Source organism: Helicoverpa zea, chromosome 24 (assembly GCF_022581195.2).
Source record: "Helicoverpa zea isolate HzStark_Cry1AcR chromosome 24, ilHelZeax1.1, whole genome shotgun sequence".
NCBI classification, from domain to species: Eukaryota; Metazoa; Arthropoda; class Insecta; order Lepidoptera; family Noctuidae; genus Helicoverpa; species Helicoverpa zea.
In genome coordinates this window covers 3809341-3826654 of record NC_061475.1, presented here as the reverse complement: position 1 = coordinate 3826654, position 17314 = coordinate 3809341, and the positions used below count along the sequence as shown (strand labels likewise).

At 34.9% G+C, this 17314-nt stretch overlaps 1 protein-coding gene across 1 annotated transcript in view; it reads right to left on the bottom strand.

Moving 5' to 3' along the window:
• LOC124642391 overlaps positions 1–17314 on the bottom strand; it is a 114891-nt gene that overhangs the window by 15747 nt on the left and 81830 nt on the right. Inside the window, exons 3-4 of the mRNA XM_047180798.1 lie at positions 8385–8860; positions 6221–6322 (exon numbers count right to left, since the gene is read on the bottom strand). Coding sequence (XP_047036754.1) covers positions 6221–6322; positions 8385–8860 — 578 coding nt within the window. The remainder of the gene's footprint in view (positions 1–6220; positions 6323–8384; positions 8861–17314) is intronic.

Sequence of the window (17314 nt, the reverse complement as noted above, 5' to 3'; positions counted from 1 at the left end):
GGCACTGGTGTTGATGATTTTAATCAGGGAAAAATAGGCTGGTTTTGAGGTGGGTGTGTTATGGAAGCTTTATTTTTATGCCCTTCACGGAATGACGGTTTACCCGTTGGAGTGAATGTGACGTTGAAGAAAATAAGTGGTTGTTTTTTGTTTTTATTACACGCACGTTAAAACATGTAAAAGTACCAAAATTTCAACAAAAAATATGACTTTACTTTTAAAGGAGAACATGTAAAATGTGACCTTAACAACACTAACTACCCATCAAAAATGATAACACAAGACTAGACTATTTAAAGTACTAATTAATACATTTTTACAGCTCAAAATATTCCCAAGCACTTCACTAACTACTTCAACTGTCCATTAAACTTGATGCAAGCGACCCCATAATTGTGAGCCAACATCTTAATAAGAAAAGTACTCTTCTAACACACTGTAACACTTTAATAAAAAGCTAGACTGAACAGTAGGAGAACCGCAAGAAAATTGAATCAGCGGGTACAAGCGGATATTTCTTGACAGACAAAGACGTTTTATAATGTCCATGGACAAAGGAAATGCAGACTATAACACATTTATGGTACATTTTGTATGCATGCCTCGTTTTTATTCCTCATTGGTTTAGTCTAGCGTACGATGTGGATACCATTTTTCTTTTCTCATGCTTTTAGAATTTGCAGGATCCGCAAATTTACCTACTTAAGTGTCTCCCTACCGTTTTCAATTTTATCCCTTTCTTAGCTCGAGTCAGAAGTCTTGCTGGCTTAGTTGTAGTGACTCTTCTCAAGTACGGATTTTCGAGTTGGACTCCAGGTCAAACAAGTACCAATGTAACTTTTCTTACTTGTAATATGTGCTTCTTAAAGATGTTTTGGATACCAAAAACTGAGTGAATGTTAACTATAACATAGGCATATATGAAACCTGGACTTTAAAGTCTGAAATTTCAAATTCGACTTGAGCAAGTTATGGTGATTAACGATAATTTCTTTTCTGTAAGAGAAGAGGCCGGTGTACTGTGGTATAGTTAAAATGCTGACAATAATTTATAAGCATTATGTGGGCATAATAGAAACCAAAATGCTTTTTGGTTACTGCAATATTAAATTGGCAATATGTCACTCGAAAATTCAGTTATGTTTGCCGCATCGATATGTTCGTGAACGAATTCATTTTGGTAATTATTTCTACGAATCAAATCTATTGTTAGTTGCATGCTAATAAGCTTGGCTGTCAGGCTTTGATATTGTTCATTTGCGTTATCCGTGGTATTCATATTTTTATGTAGAGGTGTTTAATTTTACCTTTGGTTATAGTTTTATTTTTTATGTTTTAAGTCTACAACATGGATAATTGCATACTAAGATCTTATGCGGGATGCTTTATAAAATTTCTACCATTTCAGACAGGATCAACTTTCTTCAATGTGTCATTACATAAGTCATGCGAAAGACAAATAAACTGTCTTGAAATTACAAAGTAAAGAAATTGTAACTAGCATATTTATTTGGATACATATAAACGTAAGTATAGTTAAAGTGAAGTATTTCGTACTACGTCGTCCGCATTTGCTACATAAAGTATCAAAAATACTGAGCTTGTATTTCGAATACGTGTATACCACAATACAATACCACATTCTATTTATCTATGATAAAAGACAGAAACTCATACACATCTCACAAGTAAACAGTTTTTCTGATCATCCATAAAGACTGATCCACACATTAATTCCTTCACACTATTTTCTGTAATACATATTATTTTATTCTTCACAAAATACCAGATCGGTCACTTCCACTCTGAATGGAACCCAGATCCAGTGTACGGAACGCTTAACAGCTCATGAAACGATTGACGATCGGTCACATGGAAATACTAGTCTAGATAGATGCGAATGCTGATTTGAAAGGACGATTTTACACCACATTAGAGCTAGGCTAATCTTTTGATTAGTGGGATTGATCCAAATAAGTAGAAACACGTAGTTAATCTCAACATGTAAGGAGAAAGCTTGTAATCGCCAACTCTATTGGGAAACACCTGGGGTGAAGGACAAAAACATGATTTGATGAATTGTGAACTTCTTCTTTTTTGAGAAGTCGCTTAAAAATATGTATGTAAAAGCAACACCTATAAATTAGTTACATTAATATAACGGTTCAAAAAATTATCTAAAAATACTAAACATACAATTATAATGAACAAATCTAAATTAAACATACATTTTTAATCAAAACAACATTAAGTAAAACGCTTTTCCCCGAAATTGGGGTGTTTATTTGAACAAAGCTTAGTACATACACATGTTATAAAATAATATTAATATTATGTAATATTTTGTATTTCGTGCTGAAGTTACATTTGGTATCTGCGGCAACTTTTATAACTTTGACAATATCGATTTTATGGGTCTCATGAGATACAAAAATGGTGACCTGTGACTTTTGGAAGCATGTGAATAGTTTCAAACTCAAAATCATCTATTCAAACTTGACTGTAAAACAGCAAGTTTTGAAAGTTAAAATTTTACAAAAGACAGCACCCAAAACACCCTACTTTCACCACATCCCATATGTTTTGCTGGGAAAAAGTGGCAAAAGTGCCAAAAGTGGCATGGAAACAAAATGAACATTTTGTCCATCCATCATTTCATCATAATACCATCATTTTCATTTATGGTATTATGAAATGGATAGATAGAAGTACCAGTTTCTTTAGGGTCAAAAACTCCCAGATTGTTTAAGTATGTTATTGACTAAGAATAACTCTTAATCATGTGACCACTCAATTTCTTATTCATATTATTTATTTCGCGCTCAAAATAGAACAGAATTCAATCAATCTTTGATTCAATCAAATATCGACAACATCAGTACACAATACAATCATAGTTTCATCCATTAATATTAATGAAAACATACTCTTATTGTTAGGACCAAAACTTCGAGACAACATTGAAACCACACAAAAGATACTGAAACCCCTTACAAGACCTTTTACTTATCAGTCTTTCAGTCTGGTTATTTGACCCTATTTTATTAGGCACTATGGTCTTATTCAAAGTTAATTTTGCAGTCGGTAAATTTTATTATAACAGCCTGATTTGACGGCACCTTTTATTGGCTACAAAAGTTGATGGTAGTCAACTGTTTGTGGGGAAATCTGATTGCCTTTTGACGGGTTCTTAACCTTTGCAATAGTTTTCATGTTTGTCGTAGAGACAAAGCTACTTCTACAAGGCATATTGACATAAGCGTCTGCTTATCATCGACAGATGATATGAATAGGAAGGGAGTGAGTGTCAGTATGACGAGTAACAGGTGAAAATGGAAGAGAATGACATATTGCGTCGACGAAGTCTGCTTATCATCGACCATTATCATCATCACAGCGCATAGATTGTTAACAACGTTAGTTTTGGATTTCTGCATACGAGACAACACATCCAATTCCAATTTCGATTTGATTAGACCAAATTAGGTGACATAAAGAAGACAGTTTAGAACCTGCAAATCTCCATAGAGTACTTTCTATCCAAGTACCTACCCAGAAAAATAGACGCGAATAAGCAGCGTAATACATCAGCCATTGTTACAACAGTAATTTGCTTCAAAATTTTCTCTTGTCACCACAACTAAATTACAGGTCCAAATCAATAACTTTCTCGCGGAATACGATATGACAGTTGATTACCACCCACTTAAGTCCTCAAGTTTCACCTACTTCCAATGTCCCCATTTCTTATAATAGAATCGATACTTCTAATATCGATAAGGGCACAGCCCTCGTAAATTTAAAATTAGTTTGTGGAACGTGTGTTGTATACATGATTTCCAAGAAATCAAAATAGGTTTTTTAGTGCTTAGATCATTTGGAAGGTTGAAAAAATCTGGTTCATTTTTGATACGAATAAAGGTACATTTTCAAAAGAAACTAATCAAGGGATTGCATATTTTTTATGTCGTCGTGTGTGCGTATTTACAAAGCTAATGTCTTAACTAACACACTACCAGTCTCTGGCAAATGGCGAATCTATTACTTATTTTACACATCGAATATTATCATGTATATTAGGGGCCTTACTACAAAAACTTTAAACCCTGTTTTACACTTGTCTAATAAAATTTTGGCTGCAAAATGAACCATATGTCAACGTCATAATTTGACATTTTTTTAGACAAGGCATAAACTGACGTTTAAAAGTTTTTGTGGTAAGACGGTAGAAGTTTAATAAATAAATAAACTACATTGATTACAGACAACTTGCGTAGAACCGAACCGCGTAATAAGGCAAAAAATGGATAAACTTGAACAGCAGGACCCAACTCTCTGGGGACTTTCTCGCATGGAAAGAACTATCATTAGTCACGATCAACGTGAACTATCAGAAGCTCATTTATCGACCTCCCAGCGATTAATTGCTTCCGCTAACCGCAACGAACGAATATTTTACAAATTTCCTCAGATTAGAGTCAGTACCTACGTAACTTTGAGAAGTTGCGAACGTTCGCTGATTTTGTGAATTCTGTGAAGAATTTTAGGCAATCATTTAGAGGTTTTGGTCTTAAACAGTTATTGTGCCTATTAAGCTAAGATGTAATGTGAGAAAAAAATAATAATTGTGCTATGAAAAATTGTTAGAAAAATGCAAAACGGTGTAATCAAGGAAGATTGTTCACTCAGCAAAATCATCAAAGTAGTAAAACAGTTTATTCAAAAACTAAGACAGATTAAAAGTTAGTGTATAAATAATCATGAGTTTTTTAATTTAACACAATAAAATGTAGATATAAGTATGCATATGTAAACAGATACTACACAAACTTATTTAAGTTTTTGACCCAGTTTAACACATCCCTTATACTCATTCAACCTGAAGTAATTCCTCCATAGAACAAAATCTACTGAAGAAGAGATTTTAAAGCAACGGAGAATTTAACAGATTCTTCTTACAAACGGTTTTAGATAGCGCTGACCGGGGTCGAACTCATTGACCTGTAGTCGATCGATTTGTTTTATGTAATAAACGGGGAGGCTGTTTCTCTAAACTATGAGTAGGAGATAAACAGTTAGAGGTAGAACCTATTTTTTACACCTTTTTGGTGTTTGTTACCTATGAAAGCGATACATGGGTTTGGAATGGACGTTCATTTGTTTATATTTTAAATGCGTCTGTAGTTAGTTAACGTCTACAATTTTTATTTTTGGCATGTAATTATTTTGAGATCGGTTTTTTTTTTCAATTTGAATTTCGAATATTATTTTATTTAGTACTAGTTTTCGCCCACGGTTTCACCCGCGCCCCTCAGCCGGATGGTGACAAAAACTCATAAAACGTTCTCCCGGGTCTAAGTTACCTCCCCTCTAATTTTCAGCCAAATCGGTCAAGCCGTTTTCATGTTATGCCGTGACAACGGAAAGCGGGTTTTATTTTTATATATACTATTATAGATAATTTGCATTGAAATTCGAGTATTTTTAAGTTATACAGATTTATTTTATTTTGTTACTTATAATTGGATAGTCGGATGCCGCAAGAATTTAAGTTTCTGTTTCTATACGTAATAATGAAATTTCCGATATATCTTGCATTATTCAAATCCCTTCTAAATACGATTAATCTAATACTATCCATTAACACCTAAAATCACATTCCAGAAAAATTCGCCTGAATAAAAAATGAATTTGGTTTCCAGCTATTAATTCCTTTACACCGAGTTACAACCACACAATGAAAGCCCAGCCCACTACGCGATGCATTCGCCCATTAACAAAGTAATTATTATGAAAATAAAACCACAGCCGTGCTTTACATGGATATTAATTAGGGCTTAATTGAATTTGGGGACAGTGGGGATTACCTTTTATTCGTATTTAGTTCAAACCTACTACATTTGGGAAGATTTTATTGAGAAGATAGAACCCAGAGAATTGGTTCTCGAAAGAAGAGGTTTCCAAAATGTGAAGATCCAAAAAAAAACTATCGTACCATTAACATAACAATTCAAAATAATTTTCGCAAAGGGTACACTAACAAGTAAAAGTACCTTCCTCCTCGAAGTTGGGTAAAAACCGTAATACTCAGGTAGGCTATTGCACACTAGACATTTGAAACATTAAAGTAATATCCTTACTAGCTCTTTAATATACCCCAAAGGAGCAGTACAGAAAACAGCTTACTACCGTAATGGTAGCATTTCTCACTTTGTCTTACCTTTACATGTCGGCCGTGAGCTGAGAAGAATCTGCTGTCAGCACTGTACGTGACCAACCCGACTGATAGCAGAGAGTAGTCTTTTCTTCTTATCCATGTCACCTGGTAAAATAATTAATTTCAATAATCATCATCTGCCTAGCCTTTTAGTGAATTGGCGTTGGGTTCAAGCCTAATTGGATGCGTAAAAGTATTATTATTTTGCATAGAACGACTACCTACAAGAACTCAACATCATCTGCCTAGCCTTTTCCTTAGTTGGGGTCGGCTTCCAAATCGAATGCAGCAGCAAAGTATTGGTATTTTGCATGGAGCGATTACCTATTTGAACCAAACATCATCTGCCTAGATTTATCCTAGGTTGGAGTCGACTTAAAGTCTAATCAGATGCAGCTAAGTACCACTGTTTAACATGCATCACAGATATGCTTATCATATCTTGTGCCTGGGCCATACCAGTTAAGTTTTGATAATTTACTTTAAATTTTATCAGGCCAAAAAGTCTTGACTAAGTTCTCCAATAAAAGTTTTGTATTGAGTCAAAATTTGGCAAAGCATAAACTTGTTAAACGTAATGATATTGTCACTTCGAGTTTTGAGTTGCCAAACTGATAGGTTTATTATCAATCATTGCTCAGAATTTTAGATTTTTAACAAGACATCTTATTTTCTTCGTAGTTTTTTGTTAAGATTTGTAATTTCATAAGTTATATATATTTAACAAGAAAATATTACCTAAAATGTTAATAAAACTGATCCTTTGCCATTTTCTTAATTTCATCGTTTTTAGTGGCAGCCATAAGAGCGTGACATACAGACAAACAACAATGTTTTCATGTTCATTATTATCACCTTTTCCCAAACATCATTAGCTAGATTAATTCATACACTATTTATGACAGTGACATAACAAATGATAAGCCATATCGTTAAAAGCCTAAAGTGTAATATTAATAGCCAAATGTTTGACCATTGGTAATAAAGAATAGTATTAAACTGCTGTTATAAGTACCAATAACAATTCTTTAAATATCGACATTGATGACATTAAAATTATAGCGTTCAAACAAATGAAAACAGTATTTATTATTTAAAGAGTCCAGTCAAAGTAATAGAACAACATTGACTGGTGTATAATCATCAAAGTAAAACTTCTGAAGGAAATCGTGAAAACTTATGCCGGAGATTATAATAATATTGACTTTTAATCATAATTTTTAAGCTATTATATTATATCCCATTTATGTTTTAGAGTATATTTAACACTTAACATGATGTTAGCTAATTTTTTTTTTTTTTTTGATGCTATTTAATTTTTTGTATGTTAGCCTGTCAATTTATATTGTCAAATTAGCAAATAAGGTCTTTTTTCGCTTGAGACACAGGTTTAACCTAGTTCAAGCAATTATAATGTTAGCACATATGTCTAGATTCTAAGAAATAATGTTGTATTTTAATGTGTACTTTGAAAAATGAATAAATGATTTGATTTGATTTGATTTGATTTGAACTAAATGTAGTACGAAAATAAAATATTCAAAATTGGAATGGTATCTCAGTAAAAACCCCCGATTATTTAAGGAAATGATCAGTACTTCTGCACCACCACATTTAAATTATGAAGCTTATGATACTCAAAAAGAATCATAATAAACCCATTAACAATTTTCAAGCGCCATTTATAACAATCACGCTAACATACGCGAAGAGATCGCAACCCATATGTGTGAACCGGTTATGTTAGTCAATTTGCCTAAACAAATTTTTGTAATTTTCTCTCAAAACGGAACAACAAACATTTTGGTCGGAGTTTTAGAAGTCATTCGAGAGTTTACAGAGGTTACGACTCAAGTTCCGTGCGTGTTTGTTGCAAACTTTTTGAAGAATTCCATTTTGATTGTTATACTTTGTTCTACGTCCGTAGAACAAAATTGTTATGGGAACTCGTAGCTTTCAATTTTGTTTTTCGATTATCTTTGGCACAACTGAATTTGGGTTGGTTAGTTCGTTTATGTTTGAAAGTTTTGAAATCCTATTTTCTCAGAAATCTTTTTGAAAGCTCTAACTTGCACAGATATTGCACCATATTTTGATTGACTGTGTTGCTATGCTGTTTGTTGGTCAGTTTGTAAAAGGAGAAATAGTTATTAAAATTGTTACTTACCGTATTTTCAGTGATATCACTAACTTCACAATGCAGTATTGCTGTCGTTCCTATTTGAGCTATAACTGTTGTACAGTTTTCAGTCAAAAATATACCAGCTTTACCGCCTTTCCCACTTAATTTATTAACGGTCGAACCCGTCGAATCTCTGTACATTTTCTTAACTTTATTCATAGTCTTAGATAGCGAAGTTTCTTCTAGTTCTTGTATTATTTCTTTGTCTGTTATTCTATCGTGTTTAGTGTGTCTCCCTCTACCTAAAGTTACTTCATCTATAATGTTATCTATATTATGTACATCATCATTATATTCTTTATCTAATAGCGAGGAGAGGCGAAGTGGTTTCGGCAACTTCGGATATGTTGTTAGAACATATTCCGTTGTTGTGTACACTTGAGTTGATTCTTCTCCATTTGTTGTTGAGAATGTTACCGTTGTTGGGGTTGGAGAAGTTGTTGTTGTTCTTCTCCTGTGACCTGTGAAAATAAAAAGTTTGTTTTAAATTTTAAAATATTCTGGAAAGGTAAATGTGTCAGGCATAATTTTTACGACCTTCGTAATACCGCGGAATTTGTAATGGGCTCTCATATTGAGTTTTAATGTTTAAATTAAAATAATGCTTGAGTGGTATGCCGTGTATGTGGTATTTTAACGATATTGAGGTAATTTTATTCGTTGAAGTTTAACCACTACTGAAATTGAATTTGAACGATTTGCTTTAGAAAGGTCTGGGCAAGTTTCTTGTTATAGTAACATGAAATTGCTAAATTATGACTTATGTATTTACTACAGTTCACTTAACGAATTCGTCCAGAATCGAAATTGATACAAAAACAATCCAAACTATTCATGAACTATTAATAGCTTATGTTAAGACTTTTGATGCAAAAATATTGAATTTCATCTCAGATTTCAATTAAGTTCGTTTATCATCTAAACCTTTGCCTTTAATTATTGTTTCATACGAGCTTTCAGCAAATAATTGGATACGAGATACATTTAATCATTTTTGAATGGGGTTTAAGCCGAAAATTAAATAAATTTTGAGCAGAATCATTTCACTTGTGACTGGATTTAAATTTTGATTCGTGATTTAAAGGCTTTTAATTTTTCTGAATGGCCTTATTGAAACGTTATAAATAGAAAAGTGTTTCGAGAAGTATTTCTAAAACAAACCCCAAAAAGTAGGCAATCGACTTCAATTTTATGTTTTGTTTTGTAACTTATCAAATTGATCAAATACGTGGTATAGATTTATTTATAACTTGCGGTTTTCCCGTGTCCCCCTTGGGACAATTTGCTGTAGCAGGAAAAAACGTAGCCTTGTCCATTCTCAGGCTCTATACCAAATGTAATTGCAGTCAGTTTAATACCTTTCGCGTGAAAACGCAACAGACAGACTTACTTCGCATTTATTCTATTAAGAATGATGATGATGATGATGTCCTCCTAGCCGATTATCGGCTACGGCGGCTGTTCTCATGTAAGGAGATTAGCCAACTACGCAGGACATATTATAGTGCACGAGCATTTGCGCAGACACAGGTGCACTCACTATTCCTTAACTCTCATAGCCCGATGGGACGGTAATCCGACACGACCGAAGACCGAGAGATCAGGCGCAGGACCGACATTTACGTGCTCTCCGATGCACGGGTGTATCAATCACCAGTTTCCAGGCTCCGGGCTGCTTTGTGAAAGTCTTCTAAAACCCACAAAGCGATTTCGGCCCGACTCGGGAATCGAACCCGAGACCTCGTGCTCAGCAGCCACACTTGCGACAGCTAGACCAACGAGGCAGTTAATAAGAATAATAACAGTAACGAGGCAGTTAATAGTTATTAAGAATAGTAAGTATATAAGTAATCATCAATCTCAACAGAACAATCATACTTCCTTAATTTCTACCAACATTAATCCTACCATTCGAAGACTGAACACAATCCATTGTTTACTTCGAATGACCTCTATAAATGACGCCATCCCCTTAATATCAAGGCCTAATAGCATAACAGTAATACAAAGGCAGCTTCCAGGTAATCCGGTTGGCAATCAGACCCGGATTACCCGGGTAAAGACGGACCAATCGCGTGACCGACTATTTGTCGTACGATCAATATTGTGTCATCGTTGTTCGGGCTTTTTGTCAATCTGCGTGTTGTGTAGAAGTGTTGAAAGGTAGGCAATTTGAATGGCGATGTTTTATAGGTTAAGCGACTTTTATCGCTATCTGACTTTGGATTAACGTTTCAAAGAAATGATTGATCAAAGTCAAAGTATCTTATTGGGTTTTTTTATGGTGCTTAGATAATTCAAATATCCGTAAGATCTGGTATCATGTTGTCGTCACAACCTAAGAACTTCCACTGCTGGACAAAGGTCTCTTCCAAATTGGGGGTATTTGCCCAAACTCACCGCACTGGGTATGCATGTTGGTGAGCGCACTGTGTATGCGATTCATTATATAGGAACTCAATACCTATCTTATGATAGTCCTTAAATCTTTAACAAGGAACAAGATTCCTTAAGTAATAATATCGTGATGAAAGTATTTTTATAATTAAGCAGGTTTTTTATAAAGCTGCAAGCCTCAATTTCTGTAGAATATACAACGGTAGGTACCAGGGCCGTAATATGATGTATATAATTAGAATAAGATGTATTTATTTTTAGAACTCTTTACAAACTGTTACACGTGGTTAATCTCGATTTAGGTATCGGTAAGCCAAAGTTCATTGATCGAATCCTTAGTCTCACAAAACACATTATTAATTACTTCACTTCTATGAACATCAAAGTATCAAATTATGTTTGCTTTATTGGCATACCTTGTGTTACATGAGAAGTGACCTTTCCTAGTTAAGTTCAAACACAGAACAAAGCATATTGCGCAATAGCAGTAGCACTTTAGAGAATAATTGTTTGATAGACTTTGTGAAATAGATGTGAGGAGTAACGAGAGTAGATAAAGCTAGAAATTAATACAATATAGAAATGAATTAATACAATAAAGTTTATTTGGAGTTGTGGTGGCCTAGTTGTTAAAGCACGAGTGTGTACGTTCGATTCCAGTCATAGAAAAGTAGCTTAAGTTTAGTAAATGTAGCTTTCAAAGTGTATCTTAGACTTCAATGGCTGACTAATTGAAGAAAATATTGTGAATCTTTGACATAAAAGTTCAACAAGCGTGGTGATTAACACTCATTCCTTTTATGTACGAGAAGAGACCAGCATGTCGATTCTATAAAATATCACAACTCACTTCGACATCACTCTCACTTCGACTTCGATCTAAAGGTAGAATTCCATGGACGCGACAATAGTCAACCTATGAAAATGTATGGCACCGTTGCCGAGGCCCGTGACAGTCGCACGCGGCCGACGAATTTCGTAAGCTGCTCGCGGCATTGTCAACAATTTAATTCTGGTTTTACTAAAATTCTATAGATGTTATTAAGCGCTAGACCATGTTGAGAAGCGTACGGCCGCGAGCGGCTCACGAAATTCGTCGTCCGCGCGCGACTGTCACGGCCCTCGGCAGCGGTGCCATACATTTTCATAGGTTGACTTTTGTCGCGCGCGGCTGCGACAATCGTGACCCACGGAATTCTACCTTAAAGTTTCGTGATTGACATTGTCAAACTACACTAGCGCTACACTATCGAGCGTGTTGACAAGTTGAACTAAATTAAACTCGAGATTTTGACAGATCTGCCAAAATCTGTCTATCTATAGGGGAGGTAGGGGAGAGATGGGCAGTTGGGAGACATGATCAAATCAGAATAAAAGGGGGGTCCTTTTATTTAATTTATTTTATTTATTTATTTAAAATACTTTTTGCACATTGTACAACGGCGGACTTAACGCCTTAGGCGTTCTCTGCCAGTCTACCTTAGGGTGGTGGTGAAATAGAAGTGGTAGGTGCAACACAATTTGAGCATCAGTGGAAGATAATAAAAATATATATTTATGCTTAAATAAATATAATATATATATATATATATATATAACTATATATATGTACAACTGTATCCAGGAGAATGTAGGAGAAGATGGTAAGAAAAATGAACTACTGTACTGTGTGTACTGTAATGTGTGTGTGTGTTTATTCTGATTTGATCATAGTTTTTTTTTTTTATTGGGTAGTTTACGTTACCGACTGGTAACGGTGTTCATCCATAGACTATCTGTCATTTCTGTGAGTTGTCAAGAACAAACACTCGTAAAAGTACTTAAATATTTTGTTGCGGTTTCGGATCGTTATAAAGAGAAAACTAATGAAAGGTATGTGTATTTTCTATTATTTATGATTGATTGTCAAAATCTCCAGTTATGATTATAGTAAGTCGATGCAATCCACACCTATTATACCTCTAGAAGAGGTACTACAGCAATAGTTTATGGGCCCCACGTTTTTATTTTAGTCTAATATGACCGGGACCACCTACGTAGGTTGACAGGTAAGTAACTATTTTTTATTTTCTAGTTTTCAGTGCACATAAGATAAAACCGTTTTACTTAAGTTTTATTACCGATTTTTTTTTTATAAACTAAGTCAAAAGTGTCCAATGCTCCCTATGGTAGGGAGGCTTGGACATACCATGTAATGTATAATTTGTAAATTTTTGTTCTTCTTCTTCAGTGAAAATTTGTGAGGTTATAAATCTGCGCTAAAAATCCTTTATAGAATCTTGTTTCAGGTACCGTTGCCAACTTGATCTAGGGACTCCATATTTATCAGCTGTTAATTTTATTTTTTAACCTTTTGATACCTCTTGTATTGCTCGTTATATTAAATCTTTAGGAATTTCCCGTCGCAAACCATTCTTTTTAACCCCCGACGCAAAAACGACGGGGTGTTATAAGTTTGACGTGTCTGTGTGTGTGTGTGTGTGTATGTGGCATCGTAGCTCCCAAACGGATGATCCGATTGTAATGCGGTTTTTTTTGTTTAAAAGGAATGTCATTCGGGAGTGTTCTTAGCTATGTTTGGTGGAAATCGGTTCAGGTCTTCAAGGTCATCAGCTCGTTTGTTAGGTGTGATAGGAATGTTACACGCTCAGTTTACTTGCAAGCATATGTGGGATCTAAAATTTGAAATACTAATGTCTTCTGAAACCACTGAGCTGGTCTGCTGTTAGGACACGAAGATAGGAGACGTAACCCTGAACTGCCTTTTAGTAAACCCATCGAGTTTGGGCTCGTTTAATTTGTCTTGACTAGTTTTCTTCATGTTTCTAATTGACGAGAACCTAATGCTGGAAATGGGATGTGGCGGATGAAACCCTAGAATGGTATATAACCCTGGATCAACAAAGGTCCATCTTTATTGTTTCTCAATCTGTGCAATTCTCCCAGAGCCAGTTTGTCATGAGGATTGTTAAACAGCTTCATTTGGCTGAGATCGCATAATTATAGCGAACCCATCATAAAAAGAAGGAAAAATTAAGGAGCTCCTTTAAAAAACCATGAAATAAAATAAAATTATAAATTTAAAAAAAACCCCGACCCAAAAAAGTACGCAATTATTATGACAAAATGTTATAAACGATAAACCCTATAAAAAGCAAAAAGTAACTTTAAACACTACGTAAGTACCAACTAAAGCATGTCAGACTAAACAAAATTTTGACGTGTCGACGGTTTTATTTAAACCATTTAAATATCTCGTAATGTTGAAACTGATTGTAATTTTTAGGATAGCTCTTTGATTTTATCTAGCCAAACATAAGAAATGGCAATAAAATTGATTATCTGTAAAATCTGATTTTTTATGCAATAAATGTGAAAAAGTGCCCATCCCTCCCCTACCTCCCCTAAAGTATGAAATGACATTACGAATCGAAGTGAAATGCGAGTTGTTGATCGAATTTTATAGAATCGCAGGACTGTGCTCTGTAGTACGATAACAAATAAGCTGATATATTTATTTTATTTGGTTGCAATTAAGATTTAAAAGTTTGTAAAACTGCAATAAAAATCAAATGATGATGATAAGGGACTAAATGACGAAACACAAACATAGCTAATCTTAGGAACGTATGGACCGTTTTGGACATTCTTTCAGCCTTAGATATCGAGGAAGTCTACACACTTTTACCCTAGCCCACGAAAGAATAATCACGAGATGCCGATCAAACTGCTGGCACAAGCTAGTTCTCTAATAATCTACAATTATACCAATACGGAGTCACAGCTAAACACTAGTAGTGTACAAGCTAGCGCATAGTGTGTCAGTAGGTCGTGTTTCCCGTTGGAAATAGACCGCAGTCCCCATTCACGGGGGACTCCGGCGATGCGATTATAGGATTGTATTAAGTGGAGAGATTGCAATCAGAAAACGTTTGATTTAATTGATGTCGATGTTGAAGTGTTTACTTGGATTTACTTGGGTGGAATACTAAGTAAAGATGTAGCTAAAAGTTGTCAGTATACCATCAGGTGTACATTGTATTTAGAGACGGATGTAATATACCCTATATTAGTAGGTAGTGGACTTTTGGACCCTTTTTAGTATCACGATTTTTTTACTACACTGAAACAAAATAAAAACAATATTGGTTGATCTGTTTGGGAGTTAAGATGCCAATAGACATAGATGATAATACTCATACTCAGACACACACGCTCGAGTTTAAATATTTGAAATCTCTCAATACACTTTCATTGAAGGACTAAGGTTAATTGATGATTATTGAAACGCTTTTAATTGATATTAAGTAGGTATTTTACAAACCATATTATCGAACTATAGCTTAACTATCCAACACATAAGAACCTCACATCACATAACCCAATTTCACAATAATAACAAAACAAAAAACAAACGAGGACAAACTTTTATCGCAATTTTCCTTAATATTCTTTTATTTGAGTTTCATTTCAAATAACTTCCACTAACGTCGTTCGCAGAGTTCCGAATGTCCATTTCTATGACGTGTTACCACGGAGCAAGGAATGATAAACGGAGATACCATAATGCAGGTAGGTCAGGCGCCTTCTTCTAGGTCAAATACGGACGGTGGGCATGACCAAAACGATCAGTTACGAGATGATTAACGAGGCATTCGGGTTCTTTGACACATCTGCCAACGATTTTTGGTATTACAAAAAAATTATCAGGTTCAAAGAAGGCGTGTAAGGGACAAACAGAAAAGTTCCTCGGCCCCCTCTTACCCGCATTTTGGCGCGCTACTTTTTAATGAGATTTTCCGTTATGGCACCTCCGCTAGTCATTTGGTTCTCCTATGACGTACCTATTACATAGATAAGAACTGCTGTGTCAGGACCGATCGAATCTTCTCTAGAACATGGTGGAAAATTCTACAAATTCAATATTGTACTGTTGCTAGTTTTCTTGCAAACTTTGGTATAGTGCAATAAAGGATTTTGGAGAAATTAGAACCTTTGATATGTTTCTCGGAAATTATTAAGTACTTAGTATGTGCTTTCAACTTAATCGTTGTTGAAGTTATTTGGTAGTTTTATTGCTAGCTTTGGTATAGTGCAAAAAGAGATTTTGGAGAAAAAGTGACCTTTTTCTTTTTTTTTTAACGACGTCAAAAATCATCAAATGACCCCTCTTGCTGTGGGTTAGCAGCGGTGAGGGAGTGTCAGACTCTTACTGACTAAAAGCCGTCGTGTTCCGTCATAGGCCTTTTATGTATCAGGGCCGCGGTAACTCTTTCGAACAATCCCGAAGCCCCGGCAGACCGTGGCCTTGCTGGGCCCCGTTGGTATACTTCTTGGAAATGATTTAGCTGTATGTGCTTTCAACTTAGTCTAGATAGAAAGTTTCATTTCATATAACTTCCACTAGCGTCGTTCGCGGAGTCCCAAATGTCCATTCCTATGACATATTATATAGATAAGAACCGCTGAATCAGGAACGATCGAATCTTTTCTAGAACATTGTGGAAATTTCTACAAATTCAATATTGGACTGTTACTAGTTTTCTTGCAAACTTTGATATAGTGCTATAAAGGATAGAAATTAGGTCCCTTGGTTTTTTTTCATAGAAATTATTTAGTTGTATGTGCTTTCAGCAAAGAAAGCTTAGTATTTCTAAAAGAAATGTTATCTAAAGATTCGTAGGACTTAGAAACGTAGGAAGGTATGACGTAGAAAATATTTCACGTTTAGGTAGATACAAGTATGTACCTATGTCTTGTGTTAATGCAAGGATTTCTCTGTCTATGCGTGTGTCAAATCTTCAAGTCAATAACCACACACATACCTAAAAGACATACCTAATACCTAAAAGTTTATTTAAATAATGATTATTTAATTGTTAGACTATTCTTGGACAAATAACTGTCTGTAAGCAGTAGGTTAGGCCAAAAGTTAAGAGTGCCCACATATTTCAAAGAAGACAAGACACAAATACTATCATTAAAACTGAATTTCGAAGGCGTTAATGTTAAGGCCTTAGATCGTTATTTTAAACCTTAACCTATAATCAACAAAGGCTTATTTTAAATGCATGAATAATGTATCGAACGCCTAATCTTGATACTTTAAAATGAACTTTAAAATCTAAATGTTAAGGTTCAAAATCCTGTAACAGTCCTGTGATGTTGTGTGTTTGAGGAGTTGCTATAGTCACCTTTAAGTTCCGATTATTTGGAAGAGCTATTAAGTTTCAACTTAACCTAAGTTGCCTAGTCATAGAATACTGTTCAATTAGCTAACGTAGACAATAATTATGTTTCTCTGATTACTAACCACGAGAACAACATGTGAAGGGGCAAGACATAATATCCTTGATTCAATTGACTACCCTATGTCTGGATCTAGCCTTACCATTATTATGAATGCGTAAGTAGCTCTGTCTGTTTGTCTCACTTACATGCCGAAACTACCAAACCGATTGGTATACAGATAGTCTAAAGCTTCAGAAGGGGCATTTTAACCGGTTCCAAAAAGTGGT